Source organism: Hevea brasiliensis, chromosome 9, assembly GCF_030052815.1.
Source record: "Hevea brasiliensis isolate MT/VB/25A 57/8 chromosome 9, ASM3005281v1, whole genome shotgun sequence".
Classification (NCBI taxonomy): domain Eukaryota; kingdom Viridiplantae; phylum Streptophyta; class Magnoliopsida; order Malpighiales; family Euphorbiaceae; genus Hevea; species Hevea brasiliensis.
Window position 1 is genome coordinate 25,783,758 of NC_079501.1, and position 27,872 is coordinate 25,811,629.

The following is a 27,872-nucleotide window of genomic DNA, read 5'->3' on the forward strand; positions in this document are numbered from 1 at the left end:
CTCTTGTCCTAACAGACTAGTTACTAGCACCTCAAACCCCATTTTAACACACGGAACAGCAAGGGAATTGACTATGCTAGCACTAACATATGAGTGGGTAGAACCCGGATTAAACAAGACAAACACTTCTTGATCAGAGGTAGAACAATATCTGAAGTCTCTGCCTCTTCTTGCTGTCACATTGTGTAAACTCTGGCTAGAGCACTCCCTTGTTCTGATTGGTTAATGGTACCCTGACTACCAGAAGTGTTGCGTCTACCTCTGCGTCTTCCTCTGCTAACCGGTTGTGAACCTCTGGTAGCATAACTCTGGATGGATCCTTCTGCAGTGGTAGGAGCTGGCCCAAATCTACGAGCGCTGGTGCAGTCCTTGGCCAGATGGCCTGTGCCTCTATAGTTAAAACTAGCTCCTGTAGCCCAATAGCAAATACCACCATGGGTCTTACCACATGTCTCACAGAGGTGGGGAGGATAAGAACCCCTGGTCGACTGCTGATCAGACCGAGGAGGTTTCTGTCCAGAAAATCTACCTCTACCAGACCTTCCACCTCTGCCTGATCCCCCAAATTTCTTTCTTTTTCCAGTATTGCCACTGGAACTTTGATCCACTACCTTTCCACTTTCCTCTTTTTTATGATTTCTCTATCTTCTCTGTTTTCTCTTTCACTGATGCCCCTTCTAACTCAATTCTTTCTAACTCAAGTGCTTGAGAGATGAGCTCAGAGAAGTTATTATGTCTGAATCCAACCACTTGCATCCTCAGACTGGGTTTCAAGCTAGTTTCAAACCTCTTACATCTTTCTCTGCTGGTAGATAGGAGACTCCTTGCATAGTGGCTTAAGCGGGAGAACTCCCTTTCATACTCTGCCAACTTTTTTGAGGTTTTGCTTTGTGAATTTTGAGTATTTTCGGTTAAGCAATTCTTTTGTTTTAGTACTACTGTGGACGATACTTGCTTAGAAGAGATTAGTTTTGTGTGATGTTGGATTATGGGATTGAGCTAATATTTTCGTGGACTAATTTTTGAGGAATCAGGAGAGGAAGTTTTTGTTGTTATTTTTGCTGCTTGTGTTTATGAATAGCAAGTTTTACGCACTACAAGAAAAGTTTAGTGTTTTTACCCATTTTTATGTGGTGTTTTTAGGAGGAATGGCAAAAGTTTACTTCAAGCAAGAGCATGATCTCGGTATGTACTTAGAATTAGCATAGTATATGTCTTCTTTAATTATTTAAAACTGATGTAAAAATTGGGTTTTTGACGGCATTAATTGTTCTTATCTCCAGTGAAGAGACCAGCAGAGGCTGCTAGGATCAGGGAGAAGTACCCAGATAGGATTCCAGTGAGAATTTAACTCTTCTGTTTTAAGAATTTTTTTGCTGCAACTGTTTATAGTGAATTCTTATCTATGCAAATTCTTTTATCACTGCTATTAGAGGTTTTTCCACTCTCTAGTGTTTGGTATAATACTCTCTATATCAAGGTTGTACGTTATCTAGAAACGCTTAATTGTTAGCATCATTAGGGTGTATTAAAAAGGTTCTGTAGAACCATGTTGAAGGATTGTCAGCAGTTCAAAATATGAATTTGATGGGCACCTTGAACTGCAACTTTTAAGAAAGGTGAACCATGTGAAGGTCCGAGGCATTTTCCAAGTGAGCTTGCTCCAAACTGATTGTGCTATTTTATGTTGGGCATAATTACAGAAGGCCCCTTCAGAGTTTATGTGGAGGGCATTTTTAACTTTCCCGTTTTAGGAATGGTAGTTCTTGATGTTTGGTTCAATGGATAATTCTTAACGATGATGGATTTTGGTGTTTTTTATGGTGTTTCTTTTCATCATACTTTAAGTATTCTTGATGTTAGTTAAAATGGGATGATTTTCAACAGAGGATATGGAAGTTGATTCGCATATGCCAGTTGATATAGTCTCAAATATTTCTTTGTGGTTGCTGCCTGTGCATAAATCAAACACAGCTTAAAAGATCCTTTCTGGGTTTTGAAGTTGTTTTGTCTCTAAATGTGCTTGTGTTTGCTTTCAAGGTGATTAAGGTGATTGTGTAGAAGGCAGAAAGAAGTGACATACCAAACATAGATAAGAAAAAGTAAGCATGAGCTCATCTTCATCATAGCTTTTGGATTCTTCTTTCATTCTACTTTTTATTTTAAGTTTATATGTGAGATTGTTTAAATGAACTTTTTTCTTTAAATTTGAGAAGATAAGAAACTTATGAAATTTTTTTTGTCTTATACTCTTATAAAAACATATGATGGAAGCTATTCATTTTAATGAAACCTCCCAGTCCTCTGCCTCTGCCTCTGCTTCTTCCTCTGCTAACCGATTGTGAACCTCTGGTAGCATAACTCTGGATGGATCCTTCTATAGTGGTAGGAGCTGGCCCAAATCTACTGGCGCTGGTGTAGTCCTTGGCCAGATGGCCTGTGCCTCTACAGTTAAAACAAGCTCCTGTAGCCCAATAGCAAATACCACCATGGGTCTTACCACATGTCTCACAGGGGCGGGGAGGATAAGAACCCCTGGTTGGCTGCTGACCAGACCGAGGAGGTTTCTGTCCAGAAAATCTACCTCTACCAGACCTTCCACCTCTGCCTGATTTCCCAAATTTCTTTCTTTTTCCAGTATTGCCACTGGAACTTTGATCCACTGCCTTTCCACTTTTCTTTTTTTTTTTTTTATTTCTCTGTCTTCTCTGTTTTCTCTTTCACTGATGCCCCTTCTAACTCAATTCTTTCTAACTCAAGTGCTTGAGAGATGAGCTTAGAGAAGTTATTATGTCTGAATCCAACCACTTGCATTCTTAGACTGGGTTTCAAGCTGGTTTCAAACCTCTTACATCTTTCTCTACTGGTAGATAGGAGACTCCCTGCATAGTGGCTTAAGCAGGAGAACTCCCTTTCATACTCTGCCAAAGACCGATTCCCTTACTTCAGACTTAAAAATTCTTGCAACTTCTGATCCACATATGCATCTGGGACATATTTCTGTCTGAACTCTCTAATGAAGTCGTCCCAGGTTAATACTGGAGGTTCCACCAAGCTGTGGGGGATGGTCTTCCACCAGTCATACGCATCCCCTTACAGTAAAGACACTGAATATTCAAACTTCAATTCATCCGGGCAGTGCAGTTTCTTGAATACTCTGTCCATCTCTCCAGCCACTGCTCTGCCTCTAGAGGATCTACTGTACCCTTGAATTCTATAGCCACATATTTCAGTAGTTTGTTATATTGTTTGGCTAGAGCCTGAGGTTCCACCACAGGTGACTAAAGTGGAGCTGGAACAGGCATACTTCCAGCCATCTATTGGAACATTGCAGCCATCTATTGGGCAAATTGTGCAGGAAACTGCAGCATTGATGGGGCTGGTGCCACTGAACCACTGACATTTTGAAGAGCTGGGGCTTCCTCTTGTGCCTCAGCCTCTGCAAATTACTCAACTGACCGGTCCCCTTCTTTCATTTCAAATTAGGGGTAGGATATCTCCTGGACAAATAACACAAGGAGATTTCTCTCCGTTAGTTCATATTTATAATGTAATGCACTGTATGTATCAAATAAGGACATTGAGCAGTTGTACTTATAAAAAAAAAATACAAATTCACAAGTCAAAACATACTTTAAAAATTTGCTCTGATACCACTAAAATATGTCACACCTTACCCCTCTGTAAGACATAACATGATCCCGTAGTATACCTAATGAATTACTGACTTCGTCTACCGATAATCCATTAAATACACTACAAGAAATTTTAAAATAATTTTCTTACTTTTTGAAAGTGGTGAGCTTTTCTTGCAGGTATTAAAAAATAATATTATTATAAAATCTATACAATTGCTCATGACCAATTTGTAAATGTACATACAGTTACATACATCAAAATAAATATGTACAATCAGGGTATAAAATTATACTCGACAAAAGGTCCAGAAGTAGCTCTGAAATCCTCAGCAGCTCACTCTGCTACTCTACTAGTCTCTCTATCTGTGACAGCAATAAACAGCCGTCACTGAGTACTATGACTCAGTGGTGCAACATACTAAAATAAAATCTTATGCATAAATCAAATCACGTTTATTCCAATATGGTACTGAAAATGAAAACAAATACAAAACACAATTTATAATTTTAGTCAAAATAGTCTCATTTTGGAAGTCCCAAAATAAATTTTATAAAAACACACAGTTATATCATGTCATCAATACAATGTTCATCTCAATAGCCGAAGGCTTATGAGGAATTTCAAGGCTAGCTAGCTCAATCTATGGGTACCCATTCAATTTCTTCCTCTACTGGCACACATCTCAATACTTCAGCCAGAAAAGAAATTCAAAATTCAAAACTAATTTCTCTCACTAGGCATGCTAGTGAGGCATTCAGTTATATGGTTATGACACTGTGGTTTAAAAATTATCTTAATATTTTACTAAATATTTATTGACAATTAAAATACATACAATTGAATTCCAACAATTTAAGTCAAAAGCATAATATTCATTTCATTTACAAATTTGCAATAAAAATAAATCACAATTTATTTATCAAAACAAATTGTCAAGAGAATTTACAGAAAAATTTTATGTTGTGTACAAACCTTATGCGAGTCGCCTCTAGGCCTTGACTCGATGTCTCGGGTTCTTTCCCTGTATTCTTTTCAACTGAAATACACAATTTTACAGTGTTTCAGTATCATAAAGTATAATAAATTCAATAATAAATTCATAATTACTTATGTCTAACTCTAGTATGCTTAATTTAACGTTCTTTGAATTTTGCATTTCGGGTTTATAATTCACGACACTATTTAAGTCAAATTGTTGACTTTCTTACGCTTAATAGGTATGAAAATTTCAATTTCACCTACATACCACATTTTGGTTGCTTAATTTGTTGATTTTGGTTGTCCCTTCAATTTTTAGGTCTCCTATGCACAATTTAAAATTTTTAGTTTTGATGTCTTATTTTGCATTGTTTTATTAGTAATGTTTCTGTGAAAATTTAACTAAGTGTTCTTCATAGAAGTTGTTCCTTATTGTCTTAGCTTTATTCCTCTTTTTCAATCACTCCATTCAGAGTTTTGTAGCCCAAGATATGGTCATTTGAACATGGTTGACCAGATTGGTTTAACCCAGATTTTCTGGGAACCTAATTGGTTCTGGCAGTTTTGGATCTCTAACTTTGGGTGGCAAAATAACTTAGTTATGGGCAGAATTTGGGTTGGTTTTCTCCATGAAAGTTGTAGTGCTATGTCATAACTTTCCAATGCCATAAAAATCAGGTCATTTGGACCTATATAGCCCAAGTTATGGCCAAATGAACAAACACTCTTTGTTTGGTCATTTTGATACAGTGGCAGTGCACTACACTCGAGTTTGATCTAATTGTTCACTATGTTAATATTATTTTCTGGGCATAGTTCCTGAATGAAAAATGTGCCATTATATGTCTATTTTTATTACCAATTGGCCTCACACCAATTGGGTTGATAAATTTCAGTTTTAGACTTTGAAAGAGACCTACGTCAAGCTGCCAGAATAGTGTCTCTAACCAATCCGAATTGCAATTTCATTCTATCAATTCCAATACATCACAAATGGTCCCAATTGACCATTTCTAACCTCAATTAATGTCATTTGCATCACTTGACCATTTCCTCAATTTTTCCCAAATTTTCAAGAGGGTTAAGAACTCTAATTTCACAATTATGAGATCTAATGCAATTAAAGTGCATATTCATTGTCCACATACTTAATTCAACTCAAGTAGACATTCAATTTCCTCAAAATTATGCACTACTAACTCCCTTAATTGCTAGCCGAATTCCTAACTAATCCCCCATAGTTATTTTCTTTTTAATTTGAAGTTAATTTCTAGGTTAAATGAATTAAAAGTATAAGTATTAAACTAGAATTTTAAATTAAACTACTAACCTCAACTTTGATTTTCCAATCACCAATTTTCTTCACTTTTCCTTATTGGTTTCTTCTTCAATCTCCTTCTTAAGTTGAGATAATAAGCTTTTATGAAGTAATTAGGGGAAAAATTAGGGTTAAGTGAGGGATTTCAAGCTTGAGTTCAAGCCTTCATTGAGGAAATGCATGGAGGTGGCCAAGGGAGAGGTTCGGCCGACTCTTGTTGGAGAAGAAGGTGTGATTTTGCATTTTATTTTTTTTGTGTTTAATGTGTAATTAGATGTATTTGACTTAGTCAAAAAGTATGGGAAAATTAAAATTAATTTTGACATCATTCATGATGTCATCAAAGTGATGTAATAAATCAACTTTTAATTTTTTTTTCTTTTTCGTTTATTTTTTCTTGTTTCTTTACTTTAATTCTCGATTCTGAAATTTTTGTTTCTCTAATTTTATTAGACAGTTAGGTCATGAGTCATCTCTAGGGGTAAATTGATTAAATTGCCCCTCGTCGGTTTGATCCGGTTTGTAATTAATTCAAGATTTCTTTCAGATCTCTGACCTAATTATTTAACCTGCTTAACAATTCTTTTCTGTAATTTTCTCTTTTCCACTGTGTTCGCAATAGTTCTAAGGACCGCGGCGTCGCATTTTCCGATTCAAAATTTGGGTTAAGACTGACCTCGCAGTCATTTCTCGAAAAGGTCACCCATCGCTGTGACTCTCGACTCATTTAACCTTTTATGTTCTGTTTTTCTTATTTATACTTAGCTATCTGGCAATCACTAATTTTTTCCATTCAGGGCTTATCTAGATGTCTTAGATGTGGTTTTAATCCTTTTAATTGTCCGAACTGACACCGGTTATCGGAACAGTGAAATATACCAGGCTATGCATATAGGATTGTTACAAAGTTTGGGTGGGTTTGCAATAAAGGTTAGGAGGAAGGAGGAGACAATATGGGTTTGTGTTTGTGAAGGAGGGAAAACAATGGTTAGATTCATAAGGAGAACGAGACAGAGAGATAAGGAGGAGAAAAAAAAAGATGATACGGGAGGAACAGTGGGTTGTGTAATTTGAGGGTATTCTACATTAGGTTATCAAAGGCAGGGATGGAAATAGGGAGAAATTGTACTATGAAACTGTTATTCCTTATAAACAGCAACGTGGAATGGTAAACTAATAGGAGTTAAATATATAAGCAATTTAGTTATAAAATTTTGAAAAATGAATAACTGCTTGGTAGTTATTTAGTAATTATAATTTTGTAAAGTTCACTTATTTATATATAACTAATTTTTATTTATTTGTTATTTCATATAAGATATCTTATATAGAATCACCATTGTACTATATAATTATTGGAAAATAGAGAGTGCAAAAGGAGCCTTTACCCTTTTATAATTTTCTTTTAATTGGTGTAATAAAATTTAATATTTTATTATTTTATCTTTAAATTTCCTATTGGTACCTTTACAAATCTTAAATATGTAAAGTAAATTGTAATTTTTTATTAATGGGTCCCTCAAATTTTCTATTAATCTCTAATAATTTATAATTTATTTGTTATATTTTAAATTGAAGTTTCCCGGTTACTTGTTTGTCATTAAATTAATACAAAAGTTAAATTAAAATTAATTATTCAAAATTTATATTTATAAATTAAAATTTGATTAATAAGTGTTATTTAAAAATTAAATAAAAGTCAATATAATAATTTTATATCATATAATCTTAAATAAGATGTATTTTTTGAATTTGCATTTTTACTCTCTCTTTTTAAGGATACAAAATAAGTTTTTCTTTTGTCTCTTTCTCTTATTTTAGACATTCAAATTAAAAAATTAATTTATTTATATCTATGTAAGTAGAGAAACCTAATGATCTCCACTTGCATTTAAATGTACACTTATTTTTATATGATATGTTTACTTTGTTATTTTACTAATCTCTATTTTTTCATATCTTTTTAATTTTAATAACGATTATACTATATAGTCCAAATATTTAAGTTTTATATTTATTTTTTTGGCTTTTGATCTATGAATTTTATTCAAATGTTTAGTATAATACTTTGATGCGAACTGATTTTTATTTATTTGAATAATAAAATTTATATTATGAGGTTATATAATTATAAATCTATAATTATGTAATACTTATATTTATTATAGATGCTTTGTTCTAATTTTTTTAATCATTAAAAATTCTTATAATTTAATATTTTATGGTGCATTATATATTTATAAATGTTTTGTTGATGTATTAGAATTGGCCTCCCTAATAAAAATTTTCTAATTCCACCCTTGATCATGGTAATTAGGAAAGTAGTACAAATATGTTATAAGAGATATATTGTTCACTAAAGGCTCTGTTTATTTTATGAGGAACAATTTATATAAGAGTAGATTGTAATACAATACGTAGGACTCTATTTTATATATCCAGATATAAGAAAAATGATTATAAAACATCAGTTTTATACCGTTAGTTTTTAACAGTCACATTGATTATATTTTATTGTGTTGGTTCACAATGCTAACAGCCTTAAACTGCTATAATTGCTTTTCTATCTTATATATATATATATATATATATATATATATATATGATATAGGTTCTCTAGATTAGATATATATATTCTTTCTCTTTTCTTCTTCGTCTTATTTCTATAATTTTTATTTTAAGAAATATTATTAAGAAAATCTTTAGAAATTGTTGCTCGCAGGTTTTGATTGGTTTTATTATATTTTGAAAGTAATTTATCGTAACCCCACAACAAAATATAAATGGGCAAATATCACTTTAAAGAATCAATAATAAATTTATTTTATTTAGTGGTTATCTCAAAAATTTATATATGAAAAATATATTTTATAGAAATTATTTTGTGAGAAAATATTATTTATGAAAATATTTTTTGTTATTTAATTGTAATATTAAATTAACAATATATATTTATAAGATACATGTATAAATATTTTAAAATAAAATTATTAAAGTAAAATTATTAAAATAACATTTTCCTTTAATTAAGAAAATGTATTTTTTGTTTACTTAATTTTTAAGTGTTTAAAATGAAAAAAAAATATTAAAAAATATATTGTAGCCTGAATGATATTTGGAGAGTTGATTTTTTTATAAGCGTTCTTTGTTCAGTACTCCAGATAAGGGCCTGTTTTTTGAGCATATTGAATAATATTTCTTTGTTTTATTTTACAAAAAATTTATAATTTCATAAAACTTTTATATGTTGTTTTACACATTTATATATAGTGATGTTTATTTTTTTTTAAAATTATTTGACAAAAAATATTAAAATAACAAAAATAATAATTAAATTAACAAAAAAATATACTTCAAAAAAAATATGTTTATAATTTTTTTATAAAATAATGCAATAAAATGTTATTTTTAAGTCAATAACTTCACTTAAATAGTTTGTACTTAGTCCATCTCAAACTTGAATAAAAGAAAAAAATTATGATAGATGATAATCGATGGAAAAATTTCGTCACATAAATAAGTCAATAATGAGTTGAATTAATTTAAATAATATTTTATTATAATAATTTTGTAAAAATAATCATAGATTATAATATTTTTTATGAAATAATTATTTTATAATATTTTACATAAAATTCAATTTAAATTTTTTTGGTAAAATAAAATAACCTTAGAATCCACCGCCCAATTTCATTGTCAGCCGAATTACGATCGAAACCCTGCTGTCTAATCAACTTCAAGATTTGGAAGGAGGACAAAATGGTAAAGAAGCACAATGGAGCCGGGCAGGGTGGGGGATCCGGCATATTCTAGCGATCCTACTGCTAATACATGGCCTATAACACACTTATCGCTAACATCTGTCCTAACCAATTCATCTTTCGCCACATACACAAACCCAATTTTCAGCAACCAATCAAAATGCATTGCTGAAGCGATCTAGTGGGACCCACTGAGCCCCAAGTCAGTGACAACTTATAGGCTACATACACACTAAAATCTCTCAATATATATTATTTTATCTTCAATTATTTTATTTAAAAAATACAGGGCAGAGATTTTTATAAGTAGTTATTTAATTTTTCTGCAATCAAGCGGACCCACGAGCTTTTCAAGAGTTTGATCACAAAGCCATCTTCTTTTCTCTGTATCTGTATCCGCAAGGTTGCTTCTTCACTTTGTCCTCTCTGTTGCTGATTTTAAGTTTCTTCTTAATTCTAGTTATGCAATTTTTCTTCTATTTTCTTTAATCGTTTAATTGGTGGGTTTTTGGCGTTGACAATAATTGATCGTTTTTGGGGGTTTGAAGAAGATAGAAGGTGGGATTTGTTGATGGGTTTTATTGTTCTTTTGAATTCTTCGGTTAGGTTTTGTGTTTGTTATTTCGGATTGTTGATTTTTTGAGGTTTTGCTCTGTGAATTTTGAGGTTTTTCGGTTAATCAATTCTTTTGTTTTAGTACTACTGTGGACGATACTTGCTTAGAAGAGATTAGTTTTGTGTGATGTTGGATTATGGGATTGAGCTAATATTCTCGTGGACTAATTTTTGAGGAATCAGGAGAGGAAGTTTTTGTTGTTATTTTTGCTGCTTGTGTTTATGAATAGCAAGTTTTACGCGCTGCAAGAAAAGTTTAGTGTTTTTACTCATTTTTATGTGGTGTTTTTAGGAGGAATGGCAAAAGTTTACTTCAAGCAAGAGCATGATCTCGGTATGTACTTATAATTAGCGTAGTATATGTCTTCTTTAATTATTTAAAACTGATGTAAAAATTGGGTTTTTGACGGCATTAATTGTTCTTATCTCCAGTGAAGAGACGAGCAGAGGCTGCTAGGATCAGGGAGAAGTACCCAGATCGGATTCCAGTGAGAATTTAACTCTTCTGTTTTAAGAATTTTTTTTCTGCAACTGTTTATAGTGAATTCTTATCTATGCAAATTCTTTTATCACCGCGATTAGAGGTTTTTCCACTCTCTAGTGTTTGATATAATACTCTCTATATCAAGGTTGTGCGTGATCTAGAAACGCTTAATTGTTAGCATCATTAGGGTCTATTAAAAAGATACTGTAGAACCATGTTGAAGGATTGTCAGCGGTTCAAAATATGAATTTGATGGGCACCTTGAACTGCAACTTTTAAGAAAGGTGAACCATGTGAAGGTCCGAGGCATTTTCCAAGTGAGCTTGCTCCAAACTGACTGTACTATTTTATGTTGGGCATAATTACAGAAGGCCCCTTCAGAGTTTATGTGGAGGTCATTTTTAACTTTCCCGTTTTAGGAATGGTAGTTCTTGATGTTTGGTTCAATGGATAATTCTTAACAATGATGGATTTTGGTGTTTTTTGTGGTGTTTCTTTTCATCATACTTTAAGTATTCTTGATGTTAGTTAAAATGGGATGATTTTCAACAGAGGATATGGAAGTTGATTCGCATATGCCAGTTGATATAGTCTCAAATATTTCTTTGTGGTTGCTGTCTGTGCATAAATCAAACACAGCTTAAAAGATCCTTTCTGGGTTTTGAAGTTGTTTTGTCTCTAAATGTGCTTGTGTTTGCTTTCAAGGTGATTGTGGAGAAGGCAGAAAGAAGTGACATACCAAACATAGATAAGAAAAAGTAAGCATGAGCTCATCTTCATCATAGCTTTTGGATTCTTCTTTCATTCTACTTTTTATTTTAAGTTTATATGTGAGATTGTTTAAATGAACTTTTTTCTTTTAATTTGAGAAGATAAGAAACTTATGAAATTTTTTTTGTCTTATACTCTTATAAAAACATATGATGGAAGCTATTCATTTTAATGAATCCTCCCAGTCCTCTGCCCTGGAGAAAGACAGATGCATGTATATGCAAATGCACAAAGCCTAGTGGCCATCACATCTCAAGATTGAGACACCAATTAAAAAAAGAAATTAGAACTTGAAAAAGATGCATACAGCTGTATGAATTTTGAAATTCTATCACTGATGGTTTTATTAGCTTCTTCATGACTTTCTTTGTATGTTTTATGATAGTATGATAAATAAACTTGGTATTTTATAAACATTACTCCTCTAATCTTTGTCCTCATTTTATTTTCTTTTTCCATGCTAAGTTTAAACTTGGTATTTTATAAACGTTAATCTTCTAATCTTTGTCCTCTTTTTATTTTCCTTTTCCAGGCTAAGATTAAAGTTAGCTCTTAATTGTTTGTTTCTGTTAGACCACTTTGGAACTGGATATCTTTGTTTCTATGGTTATAGACATTTGCTTAAACACTTCGTTTCTTCTAGTAACCTGAATGTGAAATTTACAGGTACCTTGTCCCAGCTGACTTGACTGTGGGACAGTTTGTATATGTTATTCGTAAGAGGATTAAATTAAGTGCAGAGAAGGCAATTTTTATATTTGTGGACAATGTGCTTCCTTCTACAGGTAAATTCTGACAAAACTTGTTGCATTTCATGGTTGGATACTCTCATGGACTTTTGATTGGAATCATTGTTGTTGTCTGGTTTTTATAGGTGCCATTATGTCTGCCATATATGAAGAGAAGAAAGATGAAGATGGATTTCTTTATGTTACCTACAGTGGAGAAAACACATTCGGATCTAATATCCCACTGTAGCGTCGTTGGGGGATTTGCATTGTTTCTTCCCTTGTTTCATCAATTTGATTCCGTGAGGATTGTCTGAATCCCCGGCTGCCCATAGTTTCATTGTCCGCCTGATCATAAAGTTCCTCCCAGTGATATTATGTACAGTTAAATATTGAATATAAGCATGAAGGTGGCTTGTTCACTTTCAATGTTAAATGTTTCCCAGTCCATTTTAAGAAATCCTTCAGTGGAAATCTATGTTATCGGTGGCTATATTTCAAGCTTTTTATCATGAATTGAATAAATTTATCATGCAACAGAAATTTCCGTGATTTAGTTGCCCGTTGGTCGATTCTGTAAGATCGTTGGCTATTCGAATAAGGGGGCTTGTTTTCAGCGCTAAATTCAACATTCCAGTTCTTATAGCTGCTCAGGTTTGGTTTTGATCGCCATTTCCGACTGAAATCGTGCAATACGAGGTGAGCAATGGCTTGGAAGAGCTGATGGAGCCCAGTGGTGGTTGGGGGAGCCGGGGGTTATGAGGTGAACGAGCTATTTGATCCGCAGCTCCCTGAGTGGGCCTGAAAAATACGAAAGCAGACAAGACTGGACCCAAAGAAGCAGCTTTAGTGAGAGATCATAATGTGTGAAATGCGCCACAAAGTGTTTAAAATGGAACTTTTTGAAAATACTAATCATCCTCCCCCTTAACTAAGGGCAAAAAGATTAAAACACCCTTTATTTAATCAAGGTTAATAATTACTTTTGTTTTCTCCGTGTCACTTTCTGTTCTACAAAAATGATTAAAGGCCTAATTCTAATAAGAACAAAATCAATAAATTACATATTCTAAACATACCAATGGCAAATTCCAACAATTATAACAAGGATAAATTTAACCCAAAAAAAAAAAAAAAATTTCAATAATTCCTTTCAGCAACTACAATTGAAAAACCAGCACAACTCAACAAATTCAGCAATTGACCAACAATTAGGGTAGACATTACCTAGCACAGCCTAACAAATCAAGTGGTCATACACTATTGCAGATTATCAGTTATCATGGCCGACATTATTCTATGTCATCACAATTCACTTACTTTTTTCTTTTTTCATCACAATTCACTGTCTAGAAGGGTTTGGTATAAGGTTAAAAAATTTAAAATTAAAATGTTATTTTTTTAAGTTTTAAAAGAGTAATTATTAAAGGGATAAAAAATAATTAATAACATAATAATTAATAGTATTTAGAAGGACTGAGATTAATAAAAAGAAAAAAACTTAAGTATAGTGTTAGTTCATTTATTAAGGGTCCATTTGATTCGGACATTAAAATCAAAATCAAAATCAATATTAAAACCGAATCAAATAAAATCAGATTCGAAATGATAAATTTTTAATCAAATTTATTTTTATACTTAATAAAAAAACAACTTAAAATTATTTTTTTTATTTTTTACTTTTTAATTTTAATTATTATAAGAGAATATAAAAATAATATATTTTATCCTTTTACTTTAAATAATTAAATTTAATTATATTCAAAATTTTTATTTTAATTGATTATATGAAAATATAAAAATTATATTTTTTACTGTGTTTCATTCTAATTAGTTATAATTAATTATAATTTTAATTATTATAATTTTATAATTATAATTTTTAATCAATAATTTGAAATATAAAAATGTTATTTTTATATTTTTATTTTAATTAATAATATGAAAATATAAAAATTGAAACATCTCAATAAATATATAAGTAAGATTGAACATTTAGCTTTTAACAAGATAATAATTCTCATTCATATATTTTGATTCCTATTTTAAAAAGGGAATGGTAATTCTCTTAGTCGTGGGAATCAAATTCTCTAGTTTTGGCAATTGAATTTCCTAATTGTGAGAATATAAATGAAAAAAAAAGGAAGTTTTCAAATATCTACAAAAAGAATCATTCCCATTCTTGATAATTTTTGGTAAATCAAATAAGGCCTAAAATTTGTTAATCTAATCCCTGAAAATTAACATTTAATCTTTTAATATTAAAAAAGTTAAAGGTTAATTTTTTCTCTTAGAGAATCCAAACATCATTAAAAACATAAAAATCATAAAGATAATAATTATTGATTATTAATATTATACCGAACGCATCATATGGTGATAATATCAATCCGCATTATTTTTGCCTCTTCAACGGGCGAATATTAAATATATTTTTTATGAATAAATTCAATTGGTCTAGCCAGCATAAAACTGATAAATACTTTGAATTTTACTCTAAATTGATAAATATATTCTCAAGTATCCTACTTTTGAAAGAAAAAAAATTGCGATTATCCACTTCCAGTAGCAATCTGAAACACTTCCCAAATTAAGATCTGCTGCCTTGATAATTTAATCAGTGGCCAAAATTAATTTTTCTTCAATAGTTAAGATTAAAGTTGTTAATTGTTGATTACAATATAGAATGTCGACATCGATCTGAGTTGTTTAACTAGGACCATGTTTCTGACGGAAACTTCATGCTTCAACCTAAATTGACACTTAACAAGAACTATGAAACAAAGCAAGCAATATCCATTCAGACCAAGAGACCACATGGACACCTTGCTTTTCCCCATTGCTACCCCAACTGCTAGGGTGGCAACCCGAACTTTCTACTATGTATGGGAAAGACACATGGTTGACATGTCACGTGGCATGCATGCTCAAGGTCGACGGTGGTGGGGCACTTGGCCCCTATGGTGCCCCCTAGAAGAGGTGCGAGCGATGGTTTAGCCATGCACCTTTGTCCCCGTTCCTTCTGTCCCGCCTCCCACTCCTTTCTATGTCCCTCATGTTTCTTTCCACATGATTTTATTTCTATGCAGACAATTTGTTGCAAGTGATATATGCATAACTATGTATTTAGTAATTTATATATATCAATATGTCATTATCATGACTCAAATTATGGGATGGACTGGCACTAAAACTTGAGTCAGTATAAGGCTTCCAAAACCCGCAATAAGTCTAACTATTCATTAGCTCAACCTTGAAGCCCATATACAAGCTTGTTTCAAGAAATCAAGCAGACAGTCCAGCCATAAATCGGATCATCCAACCGGGAGTTTTTAGTTCACCTGACTTGTGATTACAATATACATATATATGGGGAGCTCAGCTCTCCCTCACAATCATCAACAACTCAATATAAGATCAAATGGGAGTCCAACTCCCTCATCCAATCTGGTCATCCATCCACTCATTCCACATACATAAATTAATAAATTTACAATTCCAAAATAATTAATTTTACAATTCCAAGCTAAGTAAAATGATTCTATATATGCAGAGATCTAGAATTCAAATTTAACAATACAAAATACAGAAATAACAGCGAGTAGACCTACGAGGTAGAAAGCAGGTTAAATACAACAATAAGCAACTGTATCCAATCTCTACCAGCGAGATCAACTCAAAGCAGGATTTTCTCTTAATATCCAAATGTGGGCCAGCAAGATCAACTTAAAGCTGTGCCTACCCCAACTTATCCATAATAAGGATCGGGTCCCAGCGAGTCAAGCTCCAGCGGCGTCTACCCATTCTATCCATATTCATATACACACCCACTCACACACACAGCTCCAGATCTCCATAAAACAACAGTCACAGCAATATCATCAAAAACAAATGCAATATAAAGCGTGCTTAATATTTGCTATATACATATATGTATAAGTTATGCATGAACATGCTTTAAATATAATAATATTGAAATTATAAATAACATCAATATTTACTCATAATACTCTAAAAATGATCGCGGCGGCTAGGGGGAGGAGGAAAGCTGACCCGGTTCACTTACACTAATTCTGATGCTTGAAACGCGTCCGGAGCATTTGAAAATGGTGGGGAGGATTATAACCTTGAATTTCGAAGTGGCTCCGTCGATTTGTTTACTCGGCCCGAAATTGCATATCCAGGTGACAGTCGAATTTCCATGAAACAAAAGTACCAAAATTTTAGTATCGAAAAATTTTGAAATTTATATTGTGACGCCCCTCACCCTATCTTATCTTATCATATTCATTGTAAATTTTTAATATCATTTAAAAATAGGTATTTCATATGTGAAATTTTTTTTTATAACAATTTATTTCTGTGGATACCCAGGCAGAGCCTCCTCTGTTTAATTGGCATCTAGTAGGTTTCACTAGTTACCTGTTAATAACAATTTTATATCTCTATATGTCATATCATGTCATTTCTGCTCATATAATTTCAAGTTCATTCATTCATCTAGAAATTCATATGCAGAAATTCATAACTTTATTTACAATCCAAAATATGTAATTACAATTTTTATTTACATCACAAACTAGTAATTACATAATGATTATACACAATGAACGAAAATACTAGTCTATACATGGGCCCTACCAAAATACAAAAGATTGATGAGGTGACTCTGGACTGTATGCAGATCTGGTCAATCAGGTCGAACACTCACGTGGCAATGGCGTTATGGCGCCTTGATCTCCAGTACCTACGCGATGGAAAATCCAACGCGCTAAGCAATTTGCTTAGCGGTGCATAATCTTAAAGCAGAATAACTAAATAATTTAAAATGACGATAATATGTGTAATTTCATAATTCTAGGTCAATGGCATATTTTATAATACTTCGGAATCAATATATTTATTAGGATCTTATCTATGCATATATTTCATTTTCAGTCTCCTTAAACTCATATTAGTGAATTTGTCATCAATTCTAAGACATTTATAAATTTCCTACACTTTGGGAATAGTTAAATTTAACGGCATCTTTTCTGTTCATTTCTTTTACAGTCTAAGTCATTTATAACTTTTTTATACTTTAAAAATAAAATAATTATCAGTATCTTTTCTGGGTATAAATTTCATTCTCTGACTTTTTAAACTCATATTAGAGTTTTTGGAATCATATCAGTGTATTTTATGTCATATCGATGTATTTCATGTCATATCTGTATATTTGTGCCCAAGTAACCTATAACAAACTATAATGCTGGATACACGGGAGTATACAGGTTAAACAGCCATATGTCTACCTTGTATACATTTGTCAGGCACGAGGCTTGCTGTCAGGCATGAGACCTGCTGTCAGGCTTGTAAAGCCAGAAATAAGGTTAGACACAATGGCCAATGGGTAGGCATATAGCCTGTAGAACAATCATATCAGACATATATTGTCAATTCATGATTTGCTCTGTAAGCAGTACTGCTATCTGTGGTCCCTAATTGGTATACCAATCGATCCAACTATATACATATAAGCCTAGGCATACTTTAGGCAAATTAGTACTATTAAGCACTTATAGTTTTATTATTTCATGCTATGTACTATTAAGGGTTCATAACATATTTTTATTTCACTTCATGTACTACCTATGCTTTATACCATTTCCGTGTTATTATAATGGGAACATAGGTCCTAAGCATTTATTTGTCTAACTTATGTATTTATCACTCTCATTATTTTATGTCATATAGTATTGCTATTTCATATATGATAGAAACATAGTTTCCAAGTGTATTTTCCTATGACTTATGTGTTTAGCAAACTTTTTAGGTAAATTTACATTTTATGTATCAACTAATTTCATGTTACCTTGTAGTGGGAAAGTAGGTCCTACATACCTATTTCATATAATTTAGCATGTAGAGACTTATTAGAGATAAGTTCTTACTAAAAACAATTTAATTCAAGGACCTTTCTTTAGGTTCAGTTTCATTGTTTTGACTTTACATATCACGTTGAGCAATTACACATTATTACTTATTTTTTTGAAATGTACATATCACTTTATAGTGGGAAAATAGGTCCCACATACCCTTTCATGTGGTTTAGTGTTTAATGGCTTGTTAGGGTTAAATTCCTACCATAAGATAATTTATCTCATGGACCTTTCTTTGGTTTCAGTTTTTGTGTCTTACTTTTACCTATCCATATGATCAGTTTGTAGCCACTGTTTGGCCATACTTCCTTCATGGAAGTTGTTCCTCTATGTCTTATCTTTATTTTCCCTTTTGAATCATGTCAATTTGATTTTTAAAACTCAAGTTATGGTCGGATAACCATAACTGACTCATTCTCAGATTCTGGTTCCTTAACTAGGCAGCTTTTGGACTTAAAATTTACCTAATTAATGGAACAGGTTGCAGTCACTTTTAGGCATGGTGATCTTCATAAAAATTGTTGCCCTATTTCTTATGATCATTGAGAAATTTGTATCACAATTTTTCAAGTTTTGTGAAATTATTTATGGCCAATTAATTGACTTGGGTTCATATACCCTGTGCCAACAGGGGCTCAGTTCAGGATAGTAATTGCATGTCACTTTTTGAGATCCTAAAATTCATAATTTGAGGAAGGTTCCTAAAACAAAGTTGTAGCCCTATTTCTTAGGTTTATGGAAAGGTTTGGCTGATCTCAATTGGATTTTTCTAGTGGGAGTTATGACTAAAAGACTGTTCTGGGGTCAAGTGAAGTTTGGTCAGATTACAGGTTTTGATGCAGTGATTTATTTTAACTGTTTGACCTAGTTCTCTTGTTTTTTGGGTTTTGGTCAAAACACTAATTTTGTAGGTCTGTGTCTTGTGGACATTTTGCCACTAGTTTTATTACATTTGAGTTCTTAGGCCAAGTTATGGTCATTTTTCCATAACTGGTCGGGTGAGGTTAGGTCCAGCAGTTTCTGGTTAACCTAATTCTGGGCAGTTTTGTGACCCAAATTGGGCTAGCAATTTGGTTTGGTTTTGGGCATTTCTGGGTTCAGTGGTCTTCATGAAAATTGTAGCCCTATATCTAAGCTTTCCAATGGTATCAAATTCAGGTCATTTGGACCAGTGTGGAGGGATTTATGACCAAATGAACACGTACTGTTCATTTGGTCATTTTCTGGGTTTGGTGCAGGGTAATCCGGATTTGGGCAGTATTTAGGTCTAGCTTTGGACAGAATTTGGGCATGGTTTCTTCATGGAAAATGAGCTATTTTAGGTCTAGTTTCACCTCTAATTGGCCTCATATCAATTGGAGTCACATATTTTCAGTTATGGTTCAAAACTCATGCTGGACTCATTGAGTCCCAAAACCTGCAAAAAACAAGCACTCCCAATTTCAATTTCCTCCATCTTCCTTACTTCAATTGGCATGCATAGTACTTCTATGAGCAACAATCTCAACTTAACCAAGTTAATTTCAAGCATTTACATAAAGTCTCCACATCATATACATAAAACCTAATTCCAATCACCTAATTTATACAAACTCAATTCTTTTTGTAACACCCCTATTTGTATAGCCTGGTATATTTCATTGTTCCGGTGACCGGTGTCGGTCCGGACAATTAAGGAGATTAGAACCATACTTAAGACAACTAGAGTAGCCATAAACACAAATAATTAGTAATGTTCAATTAGTTGAGTATAAATAAGAAAAACAGAACAGAAGAAGTTAAACGAGCCGAAAGTCACAGCGATGGGTGACCTTTTCGGGAACGACTGCGAAGTCATTTTAAACTCAAATTTCGAACCGTAAAAAGTGACGTTACGGTCTTTAGGACCCTTATAAACACGATGGAAAAGAGAAAATCACGAAAAAGAACTGTTAAGCCAGTTAAATAATTAGGTCAGGGAGTCGAAAGAAATATTAAATTATTTGCAAACCGGGATGAACCGGCGAGGGACAATTTGGTTAATTGACCCCAAGAGCTGACTCCTGACCTAACTGTCAAATAAATCGGAGAAAAGAAAATTTTGAAATCGAGAATTAAATTAAAGAACTAATAAAAAAATAAAAAAAAGAAGAGAATGAAAAAGTTAAAAGGTGATGACATCATGCATGACCTCATGCATGATGCCATAAAGAATATAATTTATTTATTTATTTATTTGGATTTTTGGTCTTCCTAAAGAGATAAAAGACAAAAGAAAAGAAAAGAAAAAAAAAATTAAAAGCCTCATCTTCCTCAAAGTGGACGTCTCCATCCTTCTCCATCCCTCACCATTGCAAATCTCATTTTAAGCTTGCTTCAAGCTTTGAAACCCTTACCAAATCCCAACTTCTTCTATAATCACTCCATAAAACCTTATTCCCTTCCCTTGAGAAAGAAATTTAACAAGAAAGAATGAAGAAAAGAGGAGGAAAATTGAAGATTGGATATCAAAGTTGAGGTAAACACATCAATTTGAAAGTTTGAGATTATTTGTTGTATTTTTAGCTTGAATTACTTGTAAATAAACTTAAAATAAAAAAAAATATGTGTGAGGGACTAAACTGAAATTCATCCAGCAGGGAGCGGAGAGTGATTTGCATAAGTTTGATTGAGTTAAACATGTTAAGATGCTTGAATGAGTTGAAAGATTGTGCTTATATGCTTTGAATTAGTTAATTGCAATGGATTAGAGTGGTTAGGGTTTGAGACCTAGGATTTTGAGGCAAAAATTTGGAGAAATTTGTAAATGGTGTCTTTGACCTAATGTGAAGTGAAAAATGGTAATTTGTGACCAAATGAGGTGTGTTAGAAGTATTGGAATTAAAAGCCAATTCGGATTGGATAAGGTCATGCGCTGACAGCATGACCAAAATCTCCTTTGAGGGACCAAAAATGAAATTTTACAAGTCCAATGGATATAGGACCAATTGGGAATGAAAATAGGCACTAAATGACACAATTTTCATCTAGGAAGCATGCCCAAAAAGTGACCAAAACCTAGTGAACAAATTGATCAAAATTAAAAAATTACAGGCTGCCTCTGCACAAACTGACCAAATGAACAATATTTATTCATTTGGTCATAACTCGAGCTAGGCAGGTCAAAATGACCTCAAATTTTACCAGTAGTTAGATGAGATATAGACCTAAAACTTTTATGAAGAACACAAACCCAAATTATGCAATTAACCCAATCAAATTATTGAGCAAAGTTGAGTTACTAAATCTGCAAAACTGTATAATTGCCATATGAATAGTGAAGTTTCAATAGCTATAACTCTCTCTAGAAAACTTTGATTTAGGTGATTCTTGAACCGATGGAAACCTAAGGCATAGTAGAACATTTCATATGAAGAAAATTAGACCAAATTATGGACTTAACTTGATCAAATTGCTGAACGAAGTTGGATCAATAAATCTGCAGAACCAAATTCTGCAGCATGAACAGTAACTGTATTTTGGCTATAACTTGAGATACAAAATTCCAATTGGAGTGATTCAAAAAGGAGAATAAACTTAAGACAATAAGAAACATTTTCTATGAAGAAAGTTTTGCCAAATTACAACATTAAACTGACCAATGAAACAGTACAATTAGGGATACCAAAACTGAAAATTTGGCAATTTGCCTAAAAGACCTAAGTTTTGAGAAAAGGACCAAAACCAACAAGTTTGGTGACCAAAATGTGGTATATGGGTGAAGTTGGAATTTCCATACCTATTAAGCCTTAGAAAATCAATAATTTCACTTGAATAGTATAGTGAATAGTAACCCAAAACACAAAATTTTAAGAACATCGAATTTAGCACGTTAGAGCTAGGCAAAAGTGAAGTTAAATTTATTTTTGGATTTATGTTAAGTTATAGTACTGAAACACTGTAAAAATTGTGTATTTCAGTTAAAAAGAATACTGGGAAAGAATATGAGGAACCAAGTCAAGGCCAAGAGGCGTCTCGCTTGAGGTTTGTGCACAACATCACTATGTTTTAAAATTCTTTGATAAAATGAATGAAATATGTATTTTACGTTTGCTTTGAATTGTGAAAGTTTATTTGTGATATTGTTTATGAAGTTTTAATTTAAATTGTTGAAAGTTATTGTGTATATTTGAAATGACAATGTTTAGCAAATTGTTAAGATAATTTTTGAAACCACAGTGTCATGACCATATATTTGAATACCTCACTAGCATGACTAGTGGGGGTAATCAGTTTCGAATTTTGATTCCTTCTCTGGAGAAGTGTTGAGGTGTGCCAGTAGAAGAGGATGTGAATGGATATTGATGTGGCCCAACCGCAAGTGCACAGGTCGTACAAGTAATATAGAAAAGATATCGTTCCCACGAAGAGTTGTGTTAATGATTGAATTTTTGATATAAAAGTTGACTAAATTGGACTAATTTTGAAATTAAAGCAATAAATTGATGGGTATTGGAGTATGAAATCTATATATGCAAAATTAATAATCTATCCAACAATGTATCAATTAAACTAAAATCGCATCAATTTAAAATAAGCAAGTGAAATATGGCAAAATTTAAAATGGCAAGCAATTAAATTTGATTAGAAATTAACAATTATAAAAAGGCGATTCCGGAGTTCGGGATTTCATATTCGAGCTATTTTGGGATTTTTAAATTGGTTATCCAATCTCGTGGAACTTACGGGTTTTAAGGAGATTAATTCTTAAATCCTTTGAATACCCTTTCGAGTGGGACAAAGAGTGCCTTAATCAATCTAATCCTACTTTCGTGGAGTTAGAGTTAATTAAGACCCATTAGGTTCTTTAATTAATCTGTGAATCCTCTTAATCCTTAGCCTATTTCTAGGTCTAAGTTAATTAAGTCCAATTCCTTGATTATCTATCACAGGGCCTTCTCCTTTCGGTGCCTCAACCATGGATTAAGAACATCACTTAATGGGATCCTACACTAAGCATGTCATTAAGCACACAAGAAATGAATAAAACTCATTATGACCACAAAATATGGATTACCCAATCAAAATCCACAAAATATCTCAAATATTACAACCCTTACTCCAGAATCAAATTAAAACTACTCATTACCCATAATGTTTACAAGATATCTTGAGTTTAAATGGAAATAAAGCTTTAATCTAAGCTAAGAAACAAAAAGCTCAACACTAGAAATGTAGGAAAAATGTAAGAAAAGAAAGAAATCTCCAAATCTGATTGGAAATGGTGTGGAAGGTGAATGTGACCCTTCAGCTGCTGCCTCTCCTCTCCCTTTCCTTTTTCTGCTCTGTTCCCCCCCATTTCTAAAATGGAAAATGGGACCATTTATAGCATTTTCTGACATGGAGCCCTAAAATGGTATCTTCTAGGAGGAATTTTCTGAGGGAATCTTCTGCCAGCTCATTAATGAAACCTTTGTGGGACTGCATAAGTGGACTGCATAAGTTATGCAGTCCCTTATGCGATCCAATTGCTGGTTCACTTATGCGAAACTGCATGACTTGGTGCATAGGTTATGCACAATTCCGTGAGAGTGCATAAGGGAGACGTGAATGTGCATAAGCTATGCAGTCTCCTTATACACATTTCGGCAGGTGCTGGAACAGTGTTTCTTCTCCTCATGCGGATCTGCATAGCTTATGCGGCAAATTATGTGCAATTTGTGTCAATGCATATTTCAGCTTGAAAACTTGTTTTTGACATCTTTGGCTGTAGAAGTCACTCCTCAATGGCAAAATTTCTTTTCAGTCCTTCAAAAACACCATTTTTCCTACAAAACAAAGTAAAAATTACAAATTAATCCAAAATTGACAATTATGAAAAACTAACTAAATAACTAATGAAATTGGCTAAAAATGACTAATAATAAAATAAAATGGCTATGAAATTTGTCACGACCCAACCTATGGGCCGGACCGGCACTAGGACCTGGGCCAGCCTAAAGCCCCCGAGGCCCGTAGTAAACCTAACTGTTCATTAACCCAACTCTAAGGCCCATTTGGGCCCAGTATCAAGAAAACAAACGGGCAGAGTCCGGCCATAAAATGGACTTTCCAACGGGGAGTTTTCGACTCACCCGACCTGTAAACACAATAAATACTCAATTGGGGAGCTCAGCTCACCCTCCACATACTCATATCCTCATAATAATAAATGGGAGCTCAGCTCCCTCATCCAATCCATCAAACATGCATATCATTATACGTTTACAGGTCCAACATGATAATAATATTACAGACCATAATCAATAAATACTTCTAACACATGCGGAAATTCTAGGAGTAAATAAAATTACACAAATATTGATAAACAACCTGCAAAGTAGAAAAGCAGGTTAACCCAGAATAAAATATCCTCCTGTGGCCTGTAAAAATTTTTGAACAGGAGTGAGCGTTCGACTCAGAGAGTAAAATATCAATTTTAACCATAATCTCTATAACTATCTAAAACTAATGCACCCTGTAGAGTGAAATGCAACATCAACAACATTTTCACATCATAACATCAAAAAGGTAAATTTGGAGCACTCACGCACCCTGTAACATCAATCATAATATATGGGAGCTGATCCCCTATACAGCTCTCTTAAATCCAACCTGGTGCCAGCGAAGAACTCAGCTCGGACTTCCACTTAATAACCAAATCGAGGGTCCCAGCGAAGAACTCAAGCCGTGACTACCCCTCGAAGGATCGGGTCCCAGCGAAGAACTCAAGCCGTGACTACCCGTCCTATCCATAGTCCACACCACATCACACGCACGCCAACGCACGCACACTGCTCCAAATTACCGCAACAACATTCATGGCACTTTAACAGTTATCAATGCAACATAAATCGTGCCTAGAGTTTAACTACATAATTATATGCATATAAGTGATGCATGGGCATGCTGACATATAATAATATCGAAATTACAATTAAAATTAATATTTTACTCACAGACTTGACGGCAATCACTGTGGCGGTGGCGGAGGAAGAAGGTCATCGGCTCACTGACAATTATATTTCAATTATTTAATACAAATGACTCAATACATATAAAGAATAGACCCAATACGCCCTAAGTCGTTTAAAATCCGGCAGAGTCTCCCCTATACCTAGGACCTACCCAACCAGCAAAAGGGCTCAAAACACACTTCTATATCCACAATCTATATATCCACAACTCAATCACATCACACAGCCCCTCCTGGGCCCATCAAATCAATCATTCATCACAATATGTAAAATTTCAATTTAGTCCTTATAATTGAACATTTTTGCAAAAACTGCTCAAATAAGCTCTAAAAATTATAAAAATCTGCCCCGCGGTCCTTAGAAATATTACTAAGCTATTGCAAAAAGAATCGTAATTTTCTAAGCTACCACAAATATTTTATGGATTTTTAATCCTATTTAAGCACTAGAAAATTACGAAAAAGTAAGGTTCGGGTTTACCTTTGCCGATTCCGACTTCGGGAACGCGCTCGAGATGCCTGACAATGGTGGGGTAGCCAAAACCTCGATCCAATTCGGAGACTTTTCCGGTAGCTGATCTCTCTGGCCGGAAATTCACAGATCCGGACAACTGTCGAATTTCCGCGAATTGAGAATACCTACACGAAGCCCAATAATAATATATAAAAAATCAGAGGTGTTACAAAATTAGACCTAAATGACTATGCAAAATGTATGCATCAAATACCCCCAAACTCAAGCTTTTGCTTGTCCTCAAGCAAACTTTAAAATGTGATGCAAATTTTAGGGGTGCCTTATCCAAAGAGCTATGAAAATCACTATTAAAGTAACTTAACACACCTTTAGCCACACCAACAATCCATATACCCATCCTTCAAAATGCAAAGAATCTAATGCTTATCCAAGCTTTCACCTCTTAGCCATCAAGTCAATTATCGTTCAAAATCCCCAAACCAACCAATCAAAAGAGAGAGTCATGCTCAAAAGGAATTCTAGGACAATCAATAGGCAAAGTGTCTCTATATAGAATGATGGAATTAAATGAATGAATGGATAATTTTCCAATCCCATAGGCAAATTCTCTACTCCTATCTCCATTAATGTAACAAGTACTATCAAGAGATCAAAGGTCTTTTTAGGGATGTAATGGGACGATGGGGTTTAAAATGAGGCTAAGAAGAAAGATGGGTAAAAAGGATTCAAAGCATAAGAATATTTTCAATTTTGACAACATAAGGTACACTTTTTATTTTATTATATTTTTTCTTTTTCTCTCTTTTTTATATATATATATATATGTGGAGGAGAGAAATACACAATGAGTGTTGTCAAGTGCTAGCACATTTTACAAGACACATAAAAATGGAGGGACATTTTGATACTTTAACTTGTATTTTGCATTTTCTTTTGATGATTGTCCCTAAAATTTGCCAGCCCCAAACTCATTTCTTTTAATACTTTGGGTGGATTTCTTTCATTTTGAATGACAATGGTAAAAAGCACATATACTAGCACCTTTTTTACAAGATGACAAGCATTTCTTCTCCCTTTTATTGTATTTTTTTCTTTTCTCTCTTTTTTTTTTATGTACCTAATATTATGAATAGTTATTCTCATGAAAAGGGTTGGAGTGTTTGGTTCATTGGCTAGGTAGTAATAAGGATTTCAAGAAAAAATTAGGGATAAAAAAAAAACTCAAAGGGGTTTGCAAGGGTAAATTTTAATTGGGAAAAAGGGCCAAAGGTTTAAAATGAGAAGGTTTTAAATCAAAGAATGCCTAATCATCTCTCTCTTCAAGTACAAGCTGGTATTTCGCCTTGAAAGGTTTAGAAAATTTGTTCTAGGATTGGTGAGACATCATTTGACTACCTTATATCTAATAACTCCCTCTAAACACTTCCATCTCCAAATGATTAGTTGGGTGGCTTTTTGGCTAAGAAGATATAGGCAAGGGATAGACACTTTAAAACCTTGCATCTCTTAGGAAACTTTCAATCCACAAACCCGACTAAAGGTAAGTCAAATCACTCTCATAGGCAACATTTCAATACTCAAGGGATTTGGCAAAAGATTTTAATGCATGATGCATGATTCCTAAAAATGAGTAATGCATTAACTAAATGGAGGGAATCTATTTGTGTGCAATATGTACAATTTCTAAGTGATGTATAATGTGTGTGTAAATGTGTAATGTATATGTATGTATGGATGTATATGTAAAATATTTATAGTATATGTAAATGGAATGGGATGAGATGCTCTTATACTCAAAATGTGAAAAATGAAGCAAAAATCAAAATGTGCACCCCCAAACTCAAAATTGGACATTGTCCTCAATGTCTCAAGCAATGCATTATCAAAACTCAAAGCAAAGGGAATAACCAGGATTAGTGAAAATTAAGAACAAAAAGAAAGAGTTACCTGGTATGGAGCAGAGGAGAATTCAAGATATAAAGGGATGCATAAGAAGCTGCACAGGTTATGCAGAGTAAAGTGTTGTCCAGAACATGCATGAGTAGGGTGCATAAGCCGTGCAGGCTATAAGGGCTGCACAGGCTATGCAGGACATTTGCATTAGGGGATTACAGCCTGCACAGTATATTCAAAAGCCGCTGCATGATGATTAGCAAAGAAAAACGTGCAACCACCAGTAGAAGCATGCAAAATTATACAATATATGGAC

At 33.3% G+C, this 27,872-nt stretch overlaps 1 protein-coding gene across 3 annotated transcripts; it reads left to right on the top strand.

Moving 5' to 3' along the window:
- Nucleotides 1-1,133: 1,133 nt before the first annotated feature.
- On the top strand, nt 1,134-12,787 carry LOC110640877 (autophagy-related protein 8f). 3 transcript variants are annotated; one of them, XM_021792405.2, is made up of 6 exons: nt 9,966-10,099; nt 10,604-10,645; nt 10,744-10,799; nt 11,501-11,553; nt 12,233-12,351; nt 12,441-12,787. In XM_021792405.2, exons 2-6 carry the CDS (start codon nt 10,609-10,611, stop codon nt 12,542-12,544), a joined length of 369 nt encoding a protein of 122 aa, XP_021648097.1. In that variant the 5' UTR covers nt 9,966-10,099; nt 10,604-10,608; the 3' UTR covers nt 12,545-12,787. The 3 variants fall into 3 exon arrangements, with proteins under 3 accessions (XP_058009540.1, XP_021648097.1, XP_021648098.1); XM_021792406.2 differs by having other exon boundaries at nt 10,091-10,254; XM_058153557.1 differs by lacking the exons at nt 9,966-10,099; nt 10,604-10,645; nt 10,744-10,799 and adding exons at nt 1,134-1,185; nt 1,284-1,339.
- The last annotated feature ends 15,085 nt before the right edge of the window (nt 12,788-27,872 follow it).

Coding starts and splice junctions, on each gene's coding strand:
- LOC110640877 (XM_058153557.1), top strand. CDS start 1,149: ATGGCAAAAGTTTACTTCAAGCAAGAGCATGATCTCG. Junction 1,186..1,283: donor CAAGCAAGAGCATGATCTCG/GTATGTACTTAG, acceptor TCTTATCTCCAG/TGAAGAGACCAGCAGAGGCT. Junction 11,554..12,232: donor CCAAACATAGATAAGAAAAA/GTAAGCATGAGC, acceptor TGAAATTTACAG/GTACCTTGTCCCAGCTGACT.